The sequence below is a fragment of the Bolinopsis microptera genome, chromosome 8 (genome assembly GCF_026151205.1).
Source record: "Bolinopsis microptera isolate Bmic1 chromosome 8, MBARI_Bmic_1.0, whole genome shotgun sequence".
In the NCBI taxonomy this organism is placed as follows: Eukaryota; Metazoa; Ctenophora; class Tentaculata; order Lobata; family Bolinopsidae; genus Bolinopsis; species Bolinopsis microptera.
Window position 1 is genome coordinate 10688660 of NC_087079.1, and position 23721 is coordinate 10712380.

The 23721-nt window shown below is 35.2% G+C and overlaps 1 protein-coding gene across 2 annotated transcripts in view; it reads right to left on the minus strand.

Moving 5' to 3' along the window:
- LOC134820004 (kelch-like protein 20) overlaps positions 1-23721 on the minus strand; it is a 75263-nt gene that overhangs the window by 39523 nt on the left and 12019 nt on the right. For both annotated transcript variants that reach the window (XM_063830172.1, XM_063830174.1), the window contains exons 2-6: positions 9890-10134; positions 9410-9590; positions 9071-9247; positions 8788-8870; positions 7978-8145 (exon numbers count right to left, since the gene is read on the minus strand). In XM_063830172.1, the coding sequence (XP_063686242.1) occupies positions 7978-8145; positions 8788-8870; positions 9071-9247; positions 9410-9590; positions 9890-10048 (768 nt within the window). In that variant the 5' untranslated portion in view covers positions 10049-10134. The remainder of the gene's footprint in view (positions 1-7977; positions 8146-8787; positions 8871-9070; positions 9248-9409; positions 9591-9889; positions 10135-23721) is intronic.

Genomic DNA, 23721 nt, shown 5'->3' on the forward strand with positions numbered 1-23721 from the left:
TCAAAAATATATTCTATGAGTTTATGTAAGCAAAGGTTGCCTTCTGGGAGCCCCCATGCCTTCCTGCTACGGTTTTTAGTATGCATACTGATCCCATGAAGCTGTGTGTGAACTAATTTAGCGGGCGTCATTAAGGCGTGAGTGCTGTAAATGATGTAAATGTAGAAATTTTACTTTAAATGACTTGGACCGCTTTAAAAGGTTCCATAACGCGAATAAAAAACAAGAGGCGAATCATATTATTCAGTCGTTATATTCGGGAGCATCTTTTTATCAAGCTAGCATCTTACTATATATAAAGCGAGACGATATATATGGATGGATCCGTGCCATTTTACTGACACCACGGCATCAACTTTAACGCCACTTTCCGCAAAAACCGTAAAAGATATACAACTGAAACTTTTTTGACTGGGTCAAATGCCTTTATGGCCTTCAAATCAGCATAAAAAAATAAAATATTGGCCAAGGAATAAGAATTTTAGTACCCAAAATTTGGACCCCCAAGTGGTGTCAAAAACGCGAATTAAATAGATATTAATTATTTTAGTCTCTTGAGTCTTGACACCACTTTAGGGTTAGACGGGTTCCTGCTAGTATACAATAATACATAACTAAATAAAGTAAAATCAAACTTTAAAGTTAAAAGTAAATCTTATGAGCGCACGTGTGAGGATATTAACAAAATAATGAAATATAAGTAACTAAATTGCACTTAGTCTAACGTGGGCCCATGAGTCCCATCTCTGGTCAACATATTACCTTATACTATTATCTATCCATTATCAAGTTTATTGTAGGTATTCGATACAATTTCTAAGAGCAATCTGATGAATGTTGCTTACTTAAGGCCAGGTATACAATGCTCGTGAAATTAAGTTAAACTGCACTTAAATTGACAAATTTGCCCATTCCCTACGGACTGCATAAGCAACGTCGCTATCTATCAAACAGAATTCTACTCCGGATGTTTAGACAACCTTTGAGTAACGCAAGGTGTGACAATAGTTACCTAAATTAAAGGAAATTAAAATGACTAAGGAGTGTTAGTCTGAGCGCATTAATAATGGGCGTCTGGCCCAAATTACGCAGTGATAAAAGGCACTAAGGCAGAGTAAAATTATCAAGACACTTCTTCTTTTTCTGATTGGTAGGCGTCGACAGTAAGCCTTCCTTACGGTGGCTTTCACAACGCGTCCCCATTCTCCATCTCCTGCTGATGGAGAGAGAGACTCCCAAATTATATACCATAAATATATTAAACATAGATATCGACAACAGACTCCGAGAGTCTTGAAGTTGTGTTACCACAGCCCCTGGTGCAACCCCGCCGGGTTAACGACGGAGAGACAGGGACTTCCTGGGACGGTATATATCAAGACACACTGATACTGTTATTATACTATGAGGCATAAACAATAAGTAGGAGGAACAGTTAGAAGGTAGAACAATAGAATAACGTCGCGTATGTACCGAGTAAAGGGGGATGTACCGAGTAAAGACTAAAGATGTTAATACTAAAGTACTAAAGACCAGTAAACCTAAATGATCCTCTGGCAGGTAAACCATCGACAATGTCATAAGTTTTGTACAGCCGACCTACTATCGATAATTATCGTTCCAATTAGCCATTATTAAACGGATTATTCCTATCGCACAGTAGAACTAACCCTAGACATGTGGCACCTTGATAGTGATCAAGCAAAAAAGCGTTGAGAAAGCGGTTTAACTTTAAATATCACAATACGTGATTTGAAAGAATGTCGTAGTTTTAACCAAGGCGTGCAATGAAATGACGTAAAAGTTCAAATTACGCCATTAAAATTAAGGCATATGAGAATAAGGATATTATCATGTCAGTCATATGGGTTATGACGTCACAGGTGCAGAGAGCCCGCTTTGAAGCATGAATGGCACATAATGATATAATGATAAATATACCATAATACAGAATGATATATAATATAAAATAGAGAGTTGCTACTGTTAGGGAAACAATGCAATCATGTAATTTTCTGCATGGTTGGGAATGGGAAATTAGAACAGTCAAAGCCTTGTCAGTTATCATTACGTGATTGATGTCTTGTTGGTCACATACCAGGGACAATATAATTATATAATGAGGTATAATTACATAATGAAGTATAATTACATGGCTATGGTAATTTGTTAAACTTAATGGTCCAGTCATGGCTGCATCAAGCTGTTCTAGGGGTATTTACTGGAAAATTTTGACCAAGCCCATAATAATGTCTTAAATTTTGCAAAGTTTATCTCTCCGCTTAAACCATGTCACACTAAAAGGCCAGAGAAAGATGGGATATGGGCAAACTGAGTAGTGACTTCAACACCTGTTTGAAAGCACACGTGAGTCACGTGACAAACGAACAATGGGGAAATGGTATTTATGGCGTCAAAACAACTAAACAATGAAGCTGGATTTCAATATTTTGAACCAACAAAGGCCAAGGACACACGACTATTATCATATATGACCAAATAAACAAATTATGACCAATTAAACCAATTAAACCAACAATACTTTTACAATTCTTAAAATAGAAATGGATTAAGAATGATAAATATCTATCCAGAAATTAAACCTGAACGGTAACACCTATCCTCAGCCGATCTTTAAAATATTTTTTCGTTGCTTTAGTAGGCGATGGTTCATATTCCGACAAAGCGATGGCCGATGAGTCGATAGAGAAGGATAGGAGTCATGATTGAGCGTAAAAAGGGTAACTTAAGGGGACATATACAAAAAGCTTTTATGTCCCGAACAGGCTGTAACTTCATATTAAGTAAGTATACATCAAAACAATAAGATTTGATACATTAAAAATTATTTTTGAGGACCCGCACTTTCGAAAAAATAAATATTTTCTTTTTCGAAAGTTTTGAAAATTTTGAAAAGTCTGTCACTGTTATACCGATATTTCAGTCGTTTTTAAAGTTTTTTGGCTGATTTTTTTACTGAACATTACTTACACTCTGTACAAGAAGTCCTTCAAAGGATTTTATAATTAAAATATAGATGACGAAGTTACAGACCAAACAAGGTCGAAAGAAGCAAAATTGAAATTTTTGTAAAAATCAAAGTTGTATATTTTACCATTCACCCAGGTCATAAGATATCGCTTTAAAAATTCTTGTGAGTGTAGTTGATGATCATATCCAACTTTTTGGAACAGGATTTCTCTCAGTTTTGAGTTTTAAGGTAGGAAATGTGGCCTAAACGACTTAGTAAAATTCATCGTAAAAGAGGGCCAAACATGGCAGATTTAAGGCTTAAAATGCCTATAACTTAAAAAGTATCAGTTTTTTGAAATAATTTTTACAGAAACGTAATCAGCTTGAGAAGACGAATCTTTTAGTACCAAATAGGTGAGTTTAGAAGACAAATTGTCTTAAATAGTTTTCTAGCTCGAACACAAGGGTCCCCCCTTGTATAAATTTGGTACAAATTGTACACATTTTTTTACAAATTTTGTGTCTTTAATTATTATAAATTTGGTACTAAAAGATTCGTCTTACCAAGCTGATTACGATCCTGTAAAAATTATTTCAAAAAAACTGATACTTTTTGAGTTATAGGCATTTTAAGCCTTAAATCTGCCATGTTTGGCCCTCTTTTACGATGAATTTTACTAAGTCGTTTAGGCCACATTTCCTACCTTAAAACTCAAAACTGAGAGAAATCCTGTTCCAAAAAGTTGGATATGATCATCAACTACACTCACAAGAATTTTTAAAGCGATATCTTATGACCTGGGTGAATGGTAAAATATACAACTTTGATTTTTACAAAAATTTCAATTTTGCTTCTTTCGACCTTGTTTGGTCTGTAACTTCGTCATCTATATTTTAATTATAAAATCCTTTGAAGGACTTCTTGTACAGAGTGTAAGTAATGTTCAGTAAAAAAATCAGCCAAAAAACTTTAAAAACGACTGAAATATCGGTATAACAGTGACAGACTTCTCAAAATTTTCAAAATTTTCGAAAAAGAAAATATTTATTTTTTCGAAAGTGCGGTTCCTCAAAATTAATTTTTAATGTATCAAATCTTATTGTTTTAATGTATACTTTCTTAATATGAAGTTACAGCCTGTTCGGGACATAAAAGCTTTTTGTATATGTCCCCTTAAGGATGCGATAGAAGCCGTATTTAATGTTTAAATTGCGTGTTGATAACACATTGTATCTACCTATCTACACACTGTCAGTATATCTGAGCTCAATGATGTTTTAAATCTTCATTAGATTCGTTGATTGTTTAATAGCTCTTAATTATAAAAGACAGCAATAACTCCTTAATAGCTCTAATGTTCTAATTGCTCATTAATTAAATGTATTATAAGATCCAGAATGTAAAGCTTACATCCAGCCTTTCACCCTACTACAATCTTTGTCCATGTTTCCATGGTACTCAATGTACGTAAGAAAAATTTCAATGATCTGCTTCAATGAGATTTTATAAACTAAACGAAAAAAATGTGTCCTAAAAAAAGAGGAAACGAATGCTAAGTATCACGGAATAAATAGAGGTAGAACTGAGACAAACACACACCTGTGTGACTAATTTAACTTTCACTATTGGTGGGTAATAGAGTAATAGGTACTGATGTGACTCTTAAATCTTGGAGAGAGTAGTAAGGTGCGAATCTCTCAATACTCCCTGAAAGTGTACGGCTAACTCAAATGATTTGTTATAATATAAAGTTTTGTTAGAGTTATTTAAAAATTATAGTAATAGGTAGTAGGTACCAACGATAATTTCAGAAGGCAGATCAGCTGAAACAAGCAAGAATACAGGCCACAGTGGTTTTGTACGTACACACTGAAAGACCTGCCCAAATTGTACCTCTGTGGTGCCTATCTGTGTAAATCTAATTTAAAGTGTATTAGGCACAGCGATTACGAGACAGAAATAACACTCTATGGTATGTAGGGCCCTGGACCAGTCGCCCGAGTGTTAACAATGGCATGCGCTATGATTACGTCTCTTAGTAAAGAGCCATAATGACTCATTTAGGCTCTTAAGTACGTGAGGTCAGTACGTGACGTTGAAAACGACACTCTCTTCTAGTTGCTAAGTATTTAAGAAGCAGTTCATGTTGTCTCTCCCTCTCTCCCTGATAAACCGGGTCAACAACAAACCTTCTAAACCTTCTAGTTCTAGACTTTCTAAATCTTTAATAGATAAATAAATGATTCACAAACAGCCTGACAGGAACATAATAAAAATGATTAGATTACATATTGCATATAAACATTGAACGAGTTTCTAAGAGTAATGTTAAATTGAACTACCTATACCACAATTAGATTTATATTGTTAGATTATTATCAAGCGTGGGTTAAGAAACGGGAATTATGGGAAGGAGGTCCGGAAAATTTAGCAAGGTAAATGAAACTTGTGCTAGCAGGAATTTATTATGCCAATTTAGGTATCAGAAGGCGAAGTCTCATAAATTTTGAGTAATATGCTTACAGAAATGAAGTCTAGCAGTGAGAAATGGAGTCGAAACCCAAGTATTAAGTAAGTTATTAAAAAAGGGGTTGTCTCCCTGATAAGCCACCGATCAGGGGATATACTCCTCCAAATACGAACTCTCTGCTGTGCTGGCGCAACGAGCGAGACTTTACATCGCTATGGGGTGGTCAGAAGATGTGGTAATGTCTTGACGAATCTCAACATGGTCACATAGGTAGGTCAGTACAATTTTAACGTAGTCACTAGCGAGGGTCTTCCGCTAGATTAGGTACATTTGGATATTCTGCTAAAGATGTCAAAAAGGGCGTCATCAAACCTGATACAAAATTACGGCCTATGACGGGGTTATTTTTTACTAACCCCGATGATTTGTTTTATTCAAGAAATGTTACTAAGGATAGTTAAATGGAGGTTATCATGCTTTTATGCCTATTCACTATTCTTACAGTATAATGTATTATTATTTTTAGTCTAAACAAATTCTTTTTAATGTCAACAATATTTAAATAAGGTCATAGCTCAAAATATATCGACAATAGTTCAAAAAAATAAAATAGATTAAAATATTTAAAACTCTTTGATAAAACTAAGTAACAGCTATACTAAAACGATCAAAATTTATAATTCTGAAAAATAAAAAGAAAAAGGATTCAGCGATGACAAACAAGAAATGAGAGGAATGTTATGAATTATAAAATTATAATGCTGCGTCAATGTTATGTCATGAACTCGATGGAATTTAATAGCCGTTAATATTATAGACCTTTATATTATAGTATAAAGGCTCTGATAAAGGGTGTAGGTCTGAATAGAAGCGCTACACCGTGACCGGAGCGTTTCTTGAATTCTGAAGAGGAGGTTAATAATACACGTGCCTGCACATAGATTGGTAACTGGGCACAGTAATTTAGATAAACTATAGGTAAATGATCGCGAAGTATCAAATTCTATAAAATCTATCTAATTTATAGCTCTTCAAAAAGACTTTCTACTACTAGGTGGTCCACAATTGATTATTATCTTATTATATACGTCAGTGTCAAGTTACAGAGGTTACGAATGATCGTGACGTCACTCCGTCACATTGAAGATAGAGCTGGTACAGAGGAGCATAACGATAATCTCTGACGTGCCGCATGCATCTCATTGTGGTTTTCATTGTACAACAAAGACACTCTCTCTTTATTCACAAATTTTATTCCCTAAAAACACAAATAAATGTGACTAAAATTGTTGTAGACTAAAAATTTGTGAAATTTGTGACTAAAATTACTGTAACCAAAATTTTGTTAACCAAATTTATTGGCCTTAAGGTAACTTCCAAATTGGAGCACAAGCTCCGTGAAATTCAAATATAAGCTCTGTGGAATTCAAATGATAAAAGTGGCTATTTGCATTCCAAGAGCAGAAACACCCTGCAAATCTTTGTAAACTGCCGCTCTCTTAATAACTTATAGTTTGTAGCCAGGAGGGCGGTATCAACACGTGATCTTATATTTGGTCCCTGGATAGTGGATTTCCCTGAATGTGATGCGATTTGGGAATTAAAAAACATTAAAAAGCACTAGAGAGTAGAGAGCCATATGAAACTACCACATATTATTATTTTTATCTTATTATTACGTCATAATATTATAAATAAGTGATAAATATACGATTTAACAGTTAACACCTCAAGTGTGCTCCAAAAATACTGTCTGGAAGAGAATGCGTTATAATGAACATTATATTGTGATGTTTCAGTCGCAAACTTGTTCACTATATTTCAAAACTAACATTCATTAGAAGAGTCGTATCATTCCTGTTTACACGTAATGTTACGAAACTGCCGAGATTACACTAATGTCCATTGTCCAAGAGTAGAAGGCTAGGAGATACTTCAAAAAATGGGGCAGTATTAACCGAACTTGCAGGCTAATTATTCAAATAATTATTCAACTATAGAGAGTAATTATGCCATAAGCTTACCACAGACCACTTACAAGCTATTACAATGAACATGCAACTTTTGGAGTAAGTTAACTAACAACTATTCCTCCCTGCTGAATAATATCGAATTCTTACATATACTATGGTTAGATTATTCCTAATATATATCCATTCATTTATCTATCGGCTATCCATGGATAGATAAATTCAAATTTTATACAGTACAATTAAAGCATTATAATATATCCTTAACAACAATAATTGTTACATTTTATAAATCTAGCTCCAGAGAAACTGTAAAGCCGATATAAAGCCGATACTGGTCTGTTAACATAATATAATATAATAATCATTATCATAGATTTTGATTGTAGCGGTAAATCATGACAAGATATTAACAAATCATGACCGGCACATGACGTAATGATTATGATTTTCTGTGTTCACTTTAAGACGATATTGACTCGTTAATTCAGTACTTGTAGATTAACTAGCCAATTACTCAATTAAAAAGTAGCTAATTATTTAGTTAGTTAGTTAATTAGTACCTGCATGAGATCAGGAATGTACTGGTGTCTCCCCTCCACATCGTGTTTCACCCACTTCAGCAGTGCTTCATACACCTTCTCCTCGCTCCGAACATTCAACACATCTGATTTCACCAGAGATTTTAGCTGGTCCGATGTGATCCTCAGAAACTCCTCTTGTCTGCATACCTGAACAGGAGATATGTCACGTGATAATTATGTAACATGTCACGTGACATGTTATATTTTAATTATAGGAGCTTAAATTATAGTATTATCACCTGCACATGCACGTCCTGTAGTCAAATTAAAATTATTAAGTTAAGTGAAAGAAACCTTGTAGTTGAAATGATGAAGAGTTCGAAAGACTGAGCACAGCATCAAAACACCATATTTAACCATCGGTTAAAATTGATGACATAAATGATTGACTCACTATCATTGATGAATTTTAATAATTCGGATCGTTCTTTTGGAGTGATAATTTCAGATACATTTTAGGGACATAAAATAATGCAGTAATACTAATAGTCTACAGTCGGCACATCGTTCATGTCATTAGTCCGCTTAAAACAACTTATGCCACACATAATATCATAACACCTGTCCATTAAAAGCTCATAATTATGCCCATAAAATATGGCTACGTAGGCATATTATGCATGTATATATCGACCGTGACTAAGCATGCCATAATAACAGTATACTGCAGTCAGAACACCTATATTCAAAGATGATGATTATTCAACATATTTAGGACTGTATAGTGTATACTGCAGTGTTTTAACATAAAGACAGTTTGTAGATCACAATATCACAATAATAACGAACCTCCCAGAAATGCTCAGTAGCGTATTGTAAAGCTTGCTTCTTAAGGTCCTCACAGTGGTGAAGATCAGCAAATGATTGGAAACCTGCGATAAAATGTAATACAGTGAGCTGACTGCTGAGTTGCTATATTGTTATAACTCTGGGGGTTGGAATTTGTAAATATTACCCAGATCTGTACCCAGAGCAATAAACTTGTCAAATATACTAAAAACAGTCTATAAATTTTATATTATAGGGAGATTGAAACTGTGAGAAAAAAGTCGGAACAAGAAAAGATTATAACCTAAACAATTGGAAGGTTGAAGCTTATCTTTGAGGAATTCAGCACAAGCCTCGACAATAGGCATGATCTGGAGTAAGGACGCAGCGGGAAGGAGGAACTGTACATTTGACTCTGTCACTTTTATCTTGTTTAGGTACATGAAATCCAGGATCAGCTTGAAAGAGTTCGCATCCAATCCTAGATAGAGTCGTAGTTTGAATAGTCAGTATTACATTCTAAGATTATGAAGCTACCAACTGTATTTTTGTATAATCGGAAAAAATATAATCTGTTAGTTATTACCAGTGAGGGTAATTAGTTATTAGTAATTATTAGTAATTAGTAATTAGTAATTAGTACCTGTGAGGGTAATTTCATCTTGTTGAGACTCTGCCATGTTAGATTTGAACATTCCAAGGAAATAAGGACTCCGTGAGGCAAGGACCACTCTGTGTGCGTGGAAAACTTCACTCTTGACAACAAGAGTTACGTCACACAGATCACGATCACGTCGCAAGTCGTTCATAACCAGGTGGCACTCCTACAGTTTCATAGTAAAAGTTATTATTATTATATCATTGGAGAATTTCGTAATTATTGAGTAATGTTTTCTGGTGCAAAACTTTATTTTACTTCAGTCACTCCTCAGAAATTTAACAAAGTAACTTAAATAAATTATAAAATATTCGAATACTTCGATAATTGAGATTGATAAATACCATTGCATATGATATTTTTCTGTTATGCATATATCCTCATTGTCTATCCTTCATTTTGAAGCAGCAACATTAAAGGTATAATTGTGTTAAATATAATGAATAATCAAACTATAAGGAATACCTCTAAGTAAGAGACTGGAGCATTAAAACTCTGAGAGGGAGTGTAGTCAAAGAAGTCTGACGCTCTCCCAGGATCGGCCTCAGAATCAGACAATGTGCGTTCGTCAGAAATTGTAGGAGAGTCTGAAATATCCCCACCGTTAAGATCTCCCTCTTCCATGATGTTCAAGGTAAGGCTGAGTGAGGATCACCTAGCATGTGCCATTTCACAAAAACTGAGCTTGTTAACAAGCATGGAAACCTTGGCTGCAAAGGTTAAATTGTGAGTCAGGAAAGAAAATTGTTTTAATTCAGATGAAATACATTACATAACATCATGAATTAAATAAAACTTAGACCCAGTAGAATGGATTTAAAGACTAGGGTGACTCATAATTCAATTGGTTAACACATTAAAACCATCCACTTGCAACACTAATCAATCAAAAGAAAGAATCAGTGTCACTAAACAAACAAATATAATTTACTTCCCCACCAGTATCTAGATCTATTTGGTCTGATAATTACATAGGTTTGATAATTATATAGTGTTTTGATACTTTGTAGACATGTGTGATGATGTTATAATGTCATAAACTAAACATATAATGTCATTAAACTAATTACAACACTACAAATCTATTACATTTATTGAGGACCCCAAACTCAATTTTGATTCTCTACTGACTCTGCTGATTTGCACTGTTTCACTTTGTAAAAGAAGTGCGCAATGATCGGAGAAGGTGGTTTTAATGAAGAGGGTAAGAGGTCCTCAATCTCGTTACAGGATGTTACGCCAAAGAATGACGGGAATGTTAACGAAGATATGTTATCCCCGCACAGTTTCACACCTATCCTGAACTCATCCACATCCTCTGAAAGTACTCAACAGCGACAAGGTAACATTCTCCAATACCATGACCAGTTTGCCTACATCAAAGACGGCACTTGTACCACCTGTAATGATGTTCAAGCTAATGACACTGCTCTTACCTGCTTTTTGTGTAAATCATCATTTCATGCTGTTTGTCGAGATACTGATAAAGATAGGATTAATACTGATGTAATCTGTCCTCGCACTTTCTTCAAAGCATACTCAGACAGAAACGCAACCAAGGGTGTTAACAGTTCCAGATTTGGGACTTTTACGTTTGTGTGTAATGTCTGCAAGACACTCTCTGAACAGAACTCCGCAGTCAGTGCCGAAAGTAAAGTCAACCTGATTGATAGGCGAGTAGATAATCTGTCCCAATCTATGGAGGACATGAAGGGTTTACTTATGAAAGTTGTGAATAAGCAGTCGAACCTACCCCCTGATGGCAATATGCCAACTTCTTCACAAGCTCAAGAGCGATCCTCAGATCAGGTTGATTTTATGAAACAATTTGCTGAACAATTTTCATCTTTAAAAGAAGACCTCACGAAAAATATAAATGATGTTATTGAGAATAAAGTAAACTCTGTTCTAACAAAATCCGGTACTGATTCTCATAAAAAGGACGATCTCTATTCCAGTTTGTTTACCGACTCAAACAGTTCCACACCATCCGCTCAACCTCCACATGTTCCAATTGCTCCAACACAACCTTCATCACCAGAGATTATAATTCTGTCCCCTAAAGAAGAACAATCAGTAAATGCTGCAACAATGACGAATGTGAAAAAGTTTGCTACTGATAAATTAAAGAGCAGTCAAGTAGTATTTCTCAGATGTAATGAAAACAATAAGAAAGTATCGATTGGCTTCCCTAATGCTGAAATTCGTGATAAGGCTATTTCACTTCTCAATGATGGAAAAACCTTAGATTCGTATGGATATCAGTCTAAGAATGGCAACAAAATGCTGCCAAAAGTTACTATTTATGGTGTTTCTTCTGAAGTTCTTGACGATATAGACACTACAGCTGTAGGGAATGATGCTGATAAACTTAGGGATCTTGAAAAGAACCACATAGTCGCCCAAATTGTTGAGAAAAACTCATCCATATCAAAGATTTATATGAAGCAGGGCACACTATCAATATTGTCTATCTCAATAAGAGTAAACGTTTGACCAACGATAAGCAGGAACGCACAGAGCTCACTATTGGAATCAAACTATCACCATCTGTCTAAAGAGTCCTCTTTAACCAACAACAAGGATCTGTCTATTTAGGTAGTCGCAGATACAAAGTAACTGATCGCTTCTACATCAAACAGTGTTATCATTGTCAAATGATTGGACACACTTCTGTTGACTGTAATGAAGTCAAAACAAATAAAAATCCTACCTGCATGTACTGTATGGGAAGTCACCGGTCTTCAGCATGCCAATTTAAGCGGAAGAAAGACAAACATGCCTGTGCTCGATGTTTGGCTTCAACACACACCAATGATGCTGAGAATTCAAGAACACATAATGCGGCTGCTTATGATTGTCCTGTGTTGGTAAGAGAAACTAAACGTATTGCTGCTAACACTGACTTTATTTCAAAAAACGTAATGTGAAATTAGGTGCTAATCGACAGAAATCACAGCTTTCTATTGGTTGATTCAACGCAAGGTCTCTATGCAACAAAACTTGTGGCGTACTAGAAATGCTTAAGGATAACTCGATCTCTATCTGTTGTATCACGGAAACTTGGCTTAAATCTAATGATCGGGCAAAGTTTGCCGAAATTCGTGATTTTGGGTTTGATATTATCAGTGCCCCTCGAAGAGGTAGGGGAGGTGGTGTTGGTTTTCTCTTCAACCCCAAAGTGATTTCGCCTGTACGCAATGATGTTACTAAATATTCATCTTTTGAAGTACTTGAATGTGTCATTAAAACTGCTGGTGAGGTTATCAGGCTATGTGTAGTTTATCGCAGCACTCAGGCCAAAACAAAATATGATGAAACAAAAATATCTAAGTTTATGGATGACTTTGATGGATACCTGGACAATCTTCTGCTTAAAACTGGATCTCCAATTATTTGTGGTGACTTTAATTTCCATGTTGAAGACCTAAACAATAATGTTGCCCAGAACTTTATTGCCCTTTGTGAGAGCAAAGGCTTCCTTCAGCATGTCGACTCTCCTACTCACATCTCTGGCGGGACACTGGACTTGTTATTTACTCTAGGCTGTGTAAGTGACTCATTGTCTGTAACAGATATGATGGTAGAGACAAGCACTGGAACCAGCTCTGATCACTATCTAGTAAGTTGTCAGATCCCAGTCTCATTCGATTTTCATAAAGCTCGTACATATGAAGAAAAAGATATCAGAGAGCTAAGCAAAATTGACATCGATAAGTTCAGGGAAGATCTGTTTTGTTCAGAGCTTAACCTTTCTGAATATCAATCCTTGGACGAGGCTGTGAACCTTTATCAAAATGTCCTTGAACAGGTGCTGGACAAACATGCCCCACTTATTACGAAACGATTTACTGCTGAAAAGTCTGATTTTTGGGATGAAAAATGTCAAATTGCTGTCAGAGAGAGGAGAAGAGCAAAACGAAAAGCCAAAAAGTATCCAGAGAATGATGAGTTTAAAACTACTCACTTTGAAAAGTGTGTTGACGCAGAAATCACCATCAATCGAGCTAGAGATAGCTACTATGATAAACAGCTCAGTTCTTGCAAAGGAGACTCGAAAGGGACTTACAAAGTCATAAATAAACTTTTAATAGATATAGAATATGGCTCCAACAAACTGCCAAATGGTGAAGATATCGAAGTGGCTGAAAAACTCAAGACTTTCTTCGACAAAAAAGTAAAAACCATTTACTCTAATATTGAGAAGGAAATTCAAAACACTTCCCTTAACGGTCAAGGTACCAAAAACTCTACTTCGATAGAGAATACAAAGTGTAGACTTGATCAGTTTAAGGAAGTCTCATTACCAGAACTTGAAACCTTAATTAAGAGTCTTCCCAATAAATCAAGCGTACTCGATGTCATACCAATGTGGCTCTTCAAGAACTGCTTACCCGAGCTTCTCCCAATCATCCATTACATCGTGAATGAATCACTAAGAGTTGGAAAGTTTCCATCTGCCCTAAAAGAAGCATCTATAAGGCCTGGACTCAAGAAACCTACATTAGATGTTGATGAGCTGAAAAACTATCGACCGATTAGCAATCTAACCTATCTGTCCAAAATACTAGAAAAAGTAGTTCATTGCCAATTAAATGAATATGCTGATGTCAACAACCTATTTTCCCCATATCAATCAGGCTATAGAAAATTCCATAGTTGTGAAACTGCAGTTACAAAGATACATAATGATATTCTAATGATGATTGATAAATAAATAAATAAATAAATAAAGTCAATTTTTACAGCACAGCAATATATATCTAAATATCAGATCCTCTGTAATCATAATGTATAAAAAAAGGAGCTTTTCTCTGTGCTGAAGGATGAATCAAGGCAGATCATGGTTCTGTTAGCAGGCCACCCTAGTTATGGACAATACATATATATAAAATAATTAAATTATAATTTTAAAATTGTGTCAAGATTGAACTAAAACATAACTCAGGGTAAAATAGACGTATTCCCTTCGTCAAATTAACTATTTACAATACTAAACTTAAACGAACTCCGGGTAAAATAAACGTAATCCCTTTGTCAAACTTGCTATTTACAATAAGTTAATAAATTAATACGGTTGAAAATTATTTAATACGGTTGAAAATTATTTAGCAAATCGAATGTTGTGCTTCTACTCTTAGATCTATCAGCTGCATTCGACACCATAAACCATAATCTCCTTCTTACGAAACTCAAGAATGCGTATGGTATTACAGAACTAGCACTCAGCTGGTTACAATGTTACCTTAATAATCGCACATTCAAAGTTAAAGTTAAAAAAGCCACATCTTCTGAATGCTATCTGGATATTGGTGTACCTCAAGGATCCATTTTAGGACCACTACTGTTCATATTGTATACCAGAGATCTTGAGGAAATTGTCACAAAATATGGTTTCTCGATACATTTGTATGCAGATGACACACAGGTGTACTTTGCTTTCGATGTTCACAGTTCTAATCCTGATTTAACAGCTGTGAAAAATTGCTTTCTGGAGATAAAGCAATGGATGACAGTTAACTTCCTAAAACTGAATGATGAAAAAACAGAGTTCATTGATATAGGACCATATGTCAGCCCAATCCAGACAATGGATTTAGGAGACCTCACAATCTGTCCTGTTAGCAAGGCCAAGAACCTGGGATTCCTTTTCGATCACCAAATGAATCTGGACTCTCAAATAAATGCTGTGTCCAAAGTATGTTATTTGAATCAAAGGGACTTATCAAGAATCGGTTCAAAGCTTTCCCATGAACTAAAAGTTCAGTTAGTTCACTCCAATATTCTCTGTTTCATAGACTACTGCAACTCAGTCTATTATGGTATAACAGAAAAGAATCTCCATAAGCTACAAAAGATACAGAACAATGCTGCTAGATTTATCTTTGGTCTTTATGGAAAAAAGATACGTGAACCTATCATGCCTTACCTCAAAAAGCTCCACTTTCTACCTGTTCGGTTCAGAATCAAGTTCAAAATATCACTTCTGGTCTTCAAGTGTCTTAATAACATAGCCCCTCAGTACTTACAAGGACACATCAATCTAAGGGAAGTACGAAGACAAAGTTCCAGACTAGATGATGACTTTTATTTGTTGAAAGTTCCTCCTGCTCCTCATTTCAGACGAACGGATGCTGCATTTATGTTTTGTGGACCAAAAATTTGGAATGAACTACCCTACTCAGTGAGATCATTATCATCTGTAGAATGTTTTAAAAATGCGCTAAAGACGTTTTATTTCCACCTAGCTTTTGATAATATTTCTAATATTTGTCCATAGAGTCTGAACTGAGATGAAAGTGCATAATTTTGGGAACTTCATACAAATATTTGTTCATAAAATCTGATCTGATAAAAAGTCCATAATCTTGGTATTTCAACACTAAGTCTCGCTTGAATGACTTAAATGTACATCTTTGTTGGGTATATTTTAATGTTGAAGCGTGTAATAAATGTTAGAATTTATTTATTTATTTATAATTTTTACTTTACTTTACCTTAACTTTACTTACATATTATAACCAACATTGCTTACATATTATAACCAACATTGCTTATATTCTGCCTTGTAAACAAAGAGCAAATCTTCTTAATGCCTTCTTCCTGTCCTAAAACTAAAACTTCATCCTATTAAAGTAAAGGCCAGTTGTTACCACAAGCTATTATACCGTCCCTCTCAAAAACATGCCTCAGCCTCCATCAAAAACAATTTTAGTTTTCAGTCCTTCTAGTTTCCAAAAATCTACCGAGCTAGTGTTCTGGTGTGCACAAAAGCCCCTAAGCCCGTGCATTCCTTGCCCCCGCTAGCTGCCAGTCCTTGACAAACTTCCAATAGCAAAGATCAACTAGTCATTTACAAATTGAGCACTATACAATTTTAATTGTTTTAAATATTTGACTTTGTAAAATGAGCTAAAACATTGATTTATTAGTTTCATTGATTTATTAGTTTCATTGACTTTAGTAAAATGCTAAAATTGGAATTCTTATACTAGCGTAATCATTTGGAAACCCCTCTCCCCCTCGGCTGTTTATGTAATATGTGAACGAGCCCCTAATTGTATATATTTCGAACTGGCCACATCCCCTTAATTTAAGAAACAATAATTTTGTTTCTCTAATTCCGTTGAATGTTACATATAACAATACATTGTATATGTAGCTGGGTGAGAAGTTTGTGGCGGTTCCTCCGCCCTGTGGACCACATAAAGGCTAGCTTATATAACATCTGAACCGAAAGTAACAGTACTTTCTTGACGAAAGTAAAAAAAAAGGAAATACTTTCGAAAAACCATAGTTTATAGCTCACTTTGGCAGGGTAGTGTTGGTTATGTGCCCAACTTGGTAAACACAGTGGATATCCTTGCTGTACGGCTTGTTAAACAAGGAATCGAAACTGTGGAGCTCTGTGAAGACCAACCTACCTGTGGCTAAAGCGCCAATATACAAACACAATACATCTCTAAGAGTGTTACTGCAGAGGATCCAATAGTTCAGTACCAGTTACCAATCACGATGAAGCATGGCGAAGATAAAAAGTATGTCATGACACGTAGAGTTAAAACCGGTGGTTTTGTTTTTGTCGGTATTATCTTTTCGTTGAATCTTGATATTTGGGCCTTTATGTAGTTATTTTCACACGTAATCTGAAAACAAAGTTAACAACTAAATAAAAATCAAAGGAATAAAGAAATATCGGCAAAGGGAGTTTTGAAATGCAACACTAAAAACTTTTAACAAGAAAACAACAATTTTAACGTATTTTTGTAAAACTATGACAATATTTCCTTCAGCGCTCGATTTTTTATAATACTAGTCACTAGTGCGGTGTAAATTGGCGAAAATACGCGAGGTGCGACTAAGATTTAAGTTTCATTTAAAGACCATTTTTGGCCATGATTAGTAAAACAAATTTAGTGAAACAAATTTAAAATTTTATCCTTTATTTTACAATTATAATATAATGATATTTATAAGCCTCCGTTTTGAAAGTTTTAAATTTCAATATATTCCACATTTCTATTTAATATTCAATTTGATGTATAATTCAATAACTGGCCACCAAAGCCGCGCATTCTTGAAAACAGGATTAACTTGTTTATAGTTTGCAATTATCCGACAAAGTAAATTTAAAACTATCCGTGGCTTTGTGGTTTTAAAAAAATTATAATTATAACTAAATCCACAGCCAGCTTTGTAAAATTTACTTTTAGATCATGATATATCGTCAATTCTAAATATTTACAATGTTAATTGACGATGTCAATTCATGGCAGCTCGGCGCGGCACAGTAGCGCATTTCGCTACAATTACAATGCAACATGTCATTAATCTTTAAACAAGCGTATTTGCATTTTATGGGTTCATGTACCCCTAGTAGACGGTTTGATTTTATATAGGATCATTGCATTGCTGATATTATATGTATATTCAATATTGTTTGAACTTGGAGCCACAAGGCCAAGGGTGAATTTTAAAAATTTCTGCCAATATTTCTGTCATACGTTGTATGACCCGCCGCGCACGAGGTGCTCCCCCTGTATCGACCGTGGGGGTTACAACGTGATATAACAATATTTTAGTTAGGAATTATATTGAATTTTTCAAGGTTTCATTCTATATATAATAGGGTCATCGTGATGTTATGTGCATATTGTTTGGATACTTTTTATTTGTGTTGAAAAAAGAAGAAGTATACATTGTTGTATACTTTCCGCCGATGAAGCATAAAGTAAAGTAAAGTAAAGTAAAATTTATGACATCACATCATCACATATGTCTACAAACTATCATCGCACTGTGTGAAAAAATATATAATAAATATTTCCCCACCAACATTAATTAATTATCAAATACAATATTTAAAAACAATTTCATCAAAAAACATTATCCTATTTTAAAAACTTCCCAGTGGAATAAAGATTTATAAAACGTTTCTTTGCCACATAAGGATGGAACCAAAGATAATTGTTATGTTTCTCTTTATTACTGACATAACTGGCTCCCTCAATTCTTACTAAAACTTCATTAGAAACATTCCAAAAAAAGCAATCATTTGTAATACTTTTAGAAATCATATCTATCTTATATCCTTCTAATTTAATTTTAAAACCTAAAACTGTCACAGAGTTCTTGACGTCCGGAGGGAGATTGTTCCAATATGGAATAACTCGCTCCGGGAGAAAAGACTTCTGGATATTCTTGACCTTTGTCACACTTTTACTACATCTATTGGATGAAACCAGATTAAGACCTGATCTGCTTGGTCTGAACAAGTCTGAACCATAATCAGTCATAGCATTAATAACCTTAAAAGCTTCAATAAGGTCCCCACGTATTCGCCGCTCTGCCAGCGTTGTCAAATTGAGGATTTCCAGTCTACGGCTGTAAGGAAGAGTACCCACCTCATCAATCAGACGGGTAAACCGCCTCTGGACGCTCTCCAGCTCCAAAACAGTCCCCCAACTTCCATGAGCCGCAGGTGGATTCCACAATTGGACACAATACTCAAGATGAGGTCTTATTAAAGCTTTATATATAGCAATCATAACAACCTTTTCTCTAATAACTAAATTCCTTACAATCCAACAAATCATACGATTTGCCTTAGCAATACATGCTTTGATCTGTTCGTTCCAAAGCAGGGAGCTATGGGTAATAACCCCCAAATCTTTTTCCTGTGCAGATACTTCAAGTTCTATACCATTTACCTTATAATTTAAATTAGGATTGTTGTTAAAATTAATGTGCACTACTTTGCACTTGGCAGGATTAAATTGTAAAAGCCAAATACTTTCCCAAACTTCTAATTCTTCGATATCTTCAGCAACACTACCGTGGTTAGCTGCATTACCAATTAATTTAAGATCATCAGCAAATAACTTTATCTTATTTTTTACAAGGTCAGGCAAATCATTAATATACAGAATGAATAGGAGAGGGCCTAGAACTGACCCCTGAGGAACACCAGATAAAACATGTTTAACCTCGGACCATTGTCCTTCTACAGAAACCCTCATAGTCCTGTCTGTCAGAAAATCTTTAATAACATCTAAAACCTTTCCTTTGACACCAAAGCCTTCCAATTTAGACAGAAGTCTAAAGTGGGGGACTGTGTCGAATGCCTTACTAAAATCAAAGTATAGAAGATCAACCGGGGCACCTTCATCTAAAATGTCAAGAATGTCATCAAATGTCTCTAAAAGATTAGATAAACACGATTTACCCTTAACAAATCCATGCTGATGCTTCGAAATTCGATGTTCTAGAAAATTTAATACATGTGCTCTCACCAACTTTTCATACACTTTGCACAAAATACACGTTAATGAAACTGGTCTATAATTTAAGGGGTCCGATTTAATACCCTTTTTAAACAATGCTACAACAGATGCAGATTTCCACACTGCAGGTAAAAATCCTGTATCTGAACACTTTTGAAATAATTTAGTTAATGCTTCAACAAAATTGTTGTCATAAGCTAGCGATTTCAACAACTTCGGATGAACACCATCCGGACCAGAACTCTTAAAAATGTTAAGCTTTAAAAGTTGCTTTTTTATATCAGAACTGCTGACTTCCATATCATCAATATCATCAATACTCTCATTGTCAGGTCTTAAATTCTCAGTTTTAGGGAGAGGGCCAGGTGGTTCACGCACAAAAACAGAGCTAAAGGCACTTGCGAGTACCTCAGCTGACTCAGTCGAACTATCTGTGCGTGTACCATCTCCTCTATCTAAAGAAACCACACTTGATTTAATTTGACGTTTATTTCGTAAATAAGAGTAAAAAGACTTACAATTCTGCTTCAGATTAGATGTAATTTTCTTTTCGTAGTTAACTTTAGCTTTAATTTCTGCTACTTCATAAGTATGTTGTTTGCTACTTGCATAACTAAAATTAACATCAGATGGATTAATATCAAACTCATCCCATGCTTTATCTTTATTCTTTCTCATTCGTTTAAGTGCAGATGTACTCCATGGCAACTTGACAGGTCTGTTGTCGAGATAAACCGAAGCAGTCGGAACAGCTGCAGCAACAGTCTCCAGTTTACCATGTAATTCAGCCCACATATCTTGAACATCATTGGTAGAACTATAATCCCAGTCGATATTTTTCAAACTAAAATTTAATAACTCTTCAGAGGAAATCTTACCCCATATAGGTTTGATAATCTTCTCTTTTAAACATTTGCTAGTATCCGGCGAAACAACTAGTTCGACAAGTATCCCAACATGATCACTCTTACCAAGCGGAGAAACGATCTTACAACCGTTGACAAGAGCATCATTTGTATACAGGACCTGATCAAGAAGACTCTCCTGGAGAGTATCCTTCACAAGCCGTCTTCTAGTTGTCTCGTTGGTGAAATACCAAGTTAAACCACTGTCATTGAAAACATCCATGAATTTCTGTTGAGTAACTAAAAACTGGTTCTTGCTAGCAATATTACTATTTATGCTACCAGTTTCCCATAAAACATTTGGTAAATTAAAATCTCCTAAAAGGAGTGTTTCAAAATCATTCCTTTCACTACAGATGCTCTTGATACAAGATATTAATGCATTATTCTGTTCTAAATTCAATGAAGTGGATCTGTAAATACAACAAATACTAATCAGTCCACCTGAGGTGTTGATATTAACAGCTAAAGAATCCGGTGCCTTTAAAAAAGAGTTCACTAGTGAAGCATTACAACAGTTTTTAACATAAATTATAGAGCCTCCTCCACCACTTATACTGCCAGTGGAATTGTCAATTCTAAAATCTCTATCTTTTCTAAACATACTAAATCCTTCAATATAAATTTCGGCATCTAATATATCACTACTAAAATGAGTTTCTGTTACACAAATTACCTCAATAGATTTATACATTGATAAAATACATTTTAGTTCATCGATTTTATTAAATAGGCCGTTAGCATTGGTATAAAAAATATTTAACGGCTGGGCACTGCGGCCTCCGCTTTGTCCTCTGTCTCCTCTGGCTCTCTTTTCTTTGCTTCCTCCTTCGTCTTCTCTGTCTCTCTTTTCTTCGCTTCCTCCTGCCTCTTCTTCCTCTCCTTTCTGGCTAAAAAAACGAATATCTCTGTCTGCCTTGCAGAGGTCCAAGTTGATCCAATAAGTTGACTCTTTCCAGCCCTTACCATGGTCAGCGTAGAAATTTACTGACTCTTCATCTCGTGTCTGGATGATGAGCGGGCGACGATGATCTGGCTTGTCAGCATCAAGCTTGCCAGAGCGATGGCAACTTATCATGTCGTCCTTCTCAATCTTTAGGGTCTCCCTGCAGAACTTGGAGTCGTCCTCCTGGCGTTGCTTAGAGGTAGTCTTTTTGCTCTCTGGGACCTTGAGCACACACAGATTGAGTTTTCGTTTGTTTCGCTCAAATGTATCAGTGTGCATCTTCATTTGCACTTCAGAAATAACAGTTTCAGAAGCTTGTTCACGACTCATGTCATCTAGAACCTTCTTCTGGGTTTGTGCTGTTACCTCAGAATAGAGACGAACAGCTTTGTCAACTGTTTTCTCTGCGCTTCCTTTAATAGCTTCCTTAATCGAGTTAGTCAGTGCTGGGGTCAAATGTCGGAGTTCCTCTTTGATAATAGCCCTGACAGCCCCGTTTTCCTTAGTGTCAGCTGAGGTATGAGGCGCCACAAAACAGTATGGGCACTTCCAGTTTGTTAGATTCAGTAACATCTCGTTTTTAAGGCCAGATAAACCAACACAACTCAGGTGCCAAAATAATTGGCAAGCTTCACATTCAACTGATAGTTCTTCTGACATGTAAACATCACATTGGCAGTATTTTTCCTCTGGCACTGGGACATTATCAGAAGATGAATCCTTAGGGGGACTCGTCTTGACTCCACGTTTTTTTCGTATCGACACCCTCTCGGGTACATTGTTACTTGCCATCCCTGAACTCAAATTATTTGTTATATAGTAGTGTTGAAAGTATTAGCATAGACTAAGGGGCAGCAGACTTTAAAGTAAAAGTAAAGTAAAGTAAAAATTATGACATAACATCATCACTAATGTCTACAAAGTGTCATTGCACTACATGGAAAAAATATACAGTAACTATTTCCCCATCAAATTAAAAAGTAATAATTTATCAAATATTAATCATAAATAACAACATCATTAAAAAATTTGTAATTTATTCATTCTTCCCAGTGGAGTAAAGATTTATAAAACTTTTCTTTGCTACATAAGGATAATAATAATAATAATAAATACAACATTTATAAACCGCTTTATAGCTAAATCATATAACTCGATATAATTTAATCCTGGAGATAAACTCCAGTGCTTTCTAAAGCGGCTCTTACATTAACTGAGCTTAGTTTAATTGAAAATTAGACATGACAAGTTCATTTTACCTATGTAAATGCAAAATCAATCAAATGCTAGAGAAAAGAAGTATGTTTTAAGTTTGGTCTTGAAAGATGTAACTGACTCAGCTGATCTTATGGCGTATGGCAAGGAATTAAATACTTTAACTGCACAGTGACTAAAAGCTTTCCCTGTGTTTACATAGTTAGGAGAGGGCGGAAAACTAAGGTAAAAATAATCATTATCAAGACGTACATTTTTAAAACTTTGCTGCCTAGGAGATATCAACTCTTTTAAGTAAGGAGGAGCTATATTATTTAAACACTTGTAGGCAAGTAGGGCAATCTTAAAATCTATTCTAAATCTAACTGGTAGAAAATGAACTTTCTTAAGTAGTGGAGTAGTGTGTGCCTTTCTTCCTCTCCCGAAAATAAATCTTACAGCAGAATTTTGCACCTTCTGTAAACGACTTAAATCATAAGAGCTCAGTCCAAAATATACGCTATTGCAATAATCAATTCTAGAGAGTACTAGAGCATGAACAAGCTGAATCTTAAGGTTAAAAGACAGTTTTGATGCAATAAACCACAAATTTCTGATCTGAATGTTACATGCTTGAACCACTGACGTAATCTGATCACTCATTGAAAAATAACTGTCCAAATACAGCCCAAGACTCTTCACAGTTCCACTAACAACATGTGGCTCTTGATCCTTAACAATCTGTAGAGAGGCTGGAATATTTGTTGAGTCAAATTTAGAGGATATAACGATGACTTCAGTCTTAGAAGAATTCAGTTGAAGGAAATTGTTTGTCGTCCATTTCTTGATATCATTTCTTTGATGAAACCAAAGATAATCATTGTGTTTTTCCTTATTACTGACATAATTGGTACCTTCAATCCTTGTTAAAACTTCTTTCGAAACATTCCAAAAATGAAAGTCATTAAC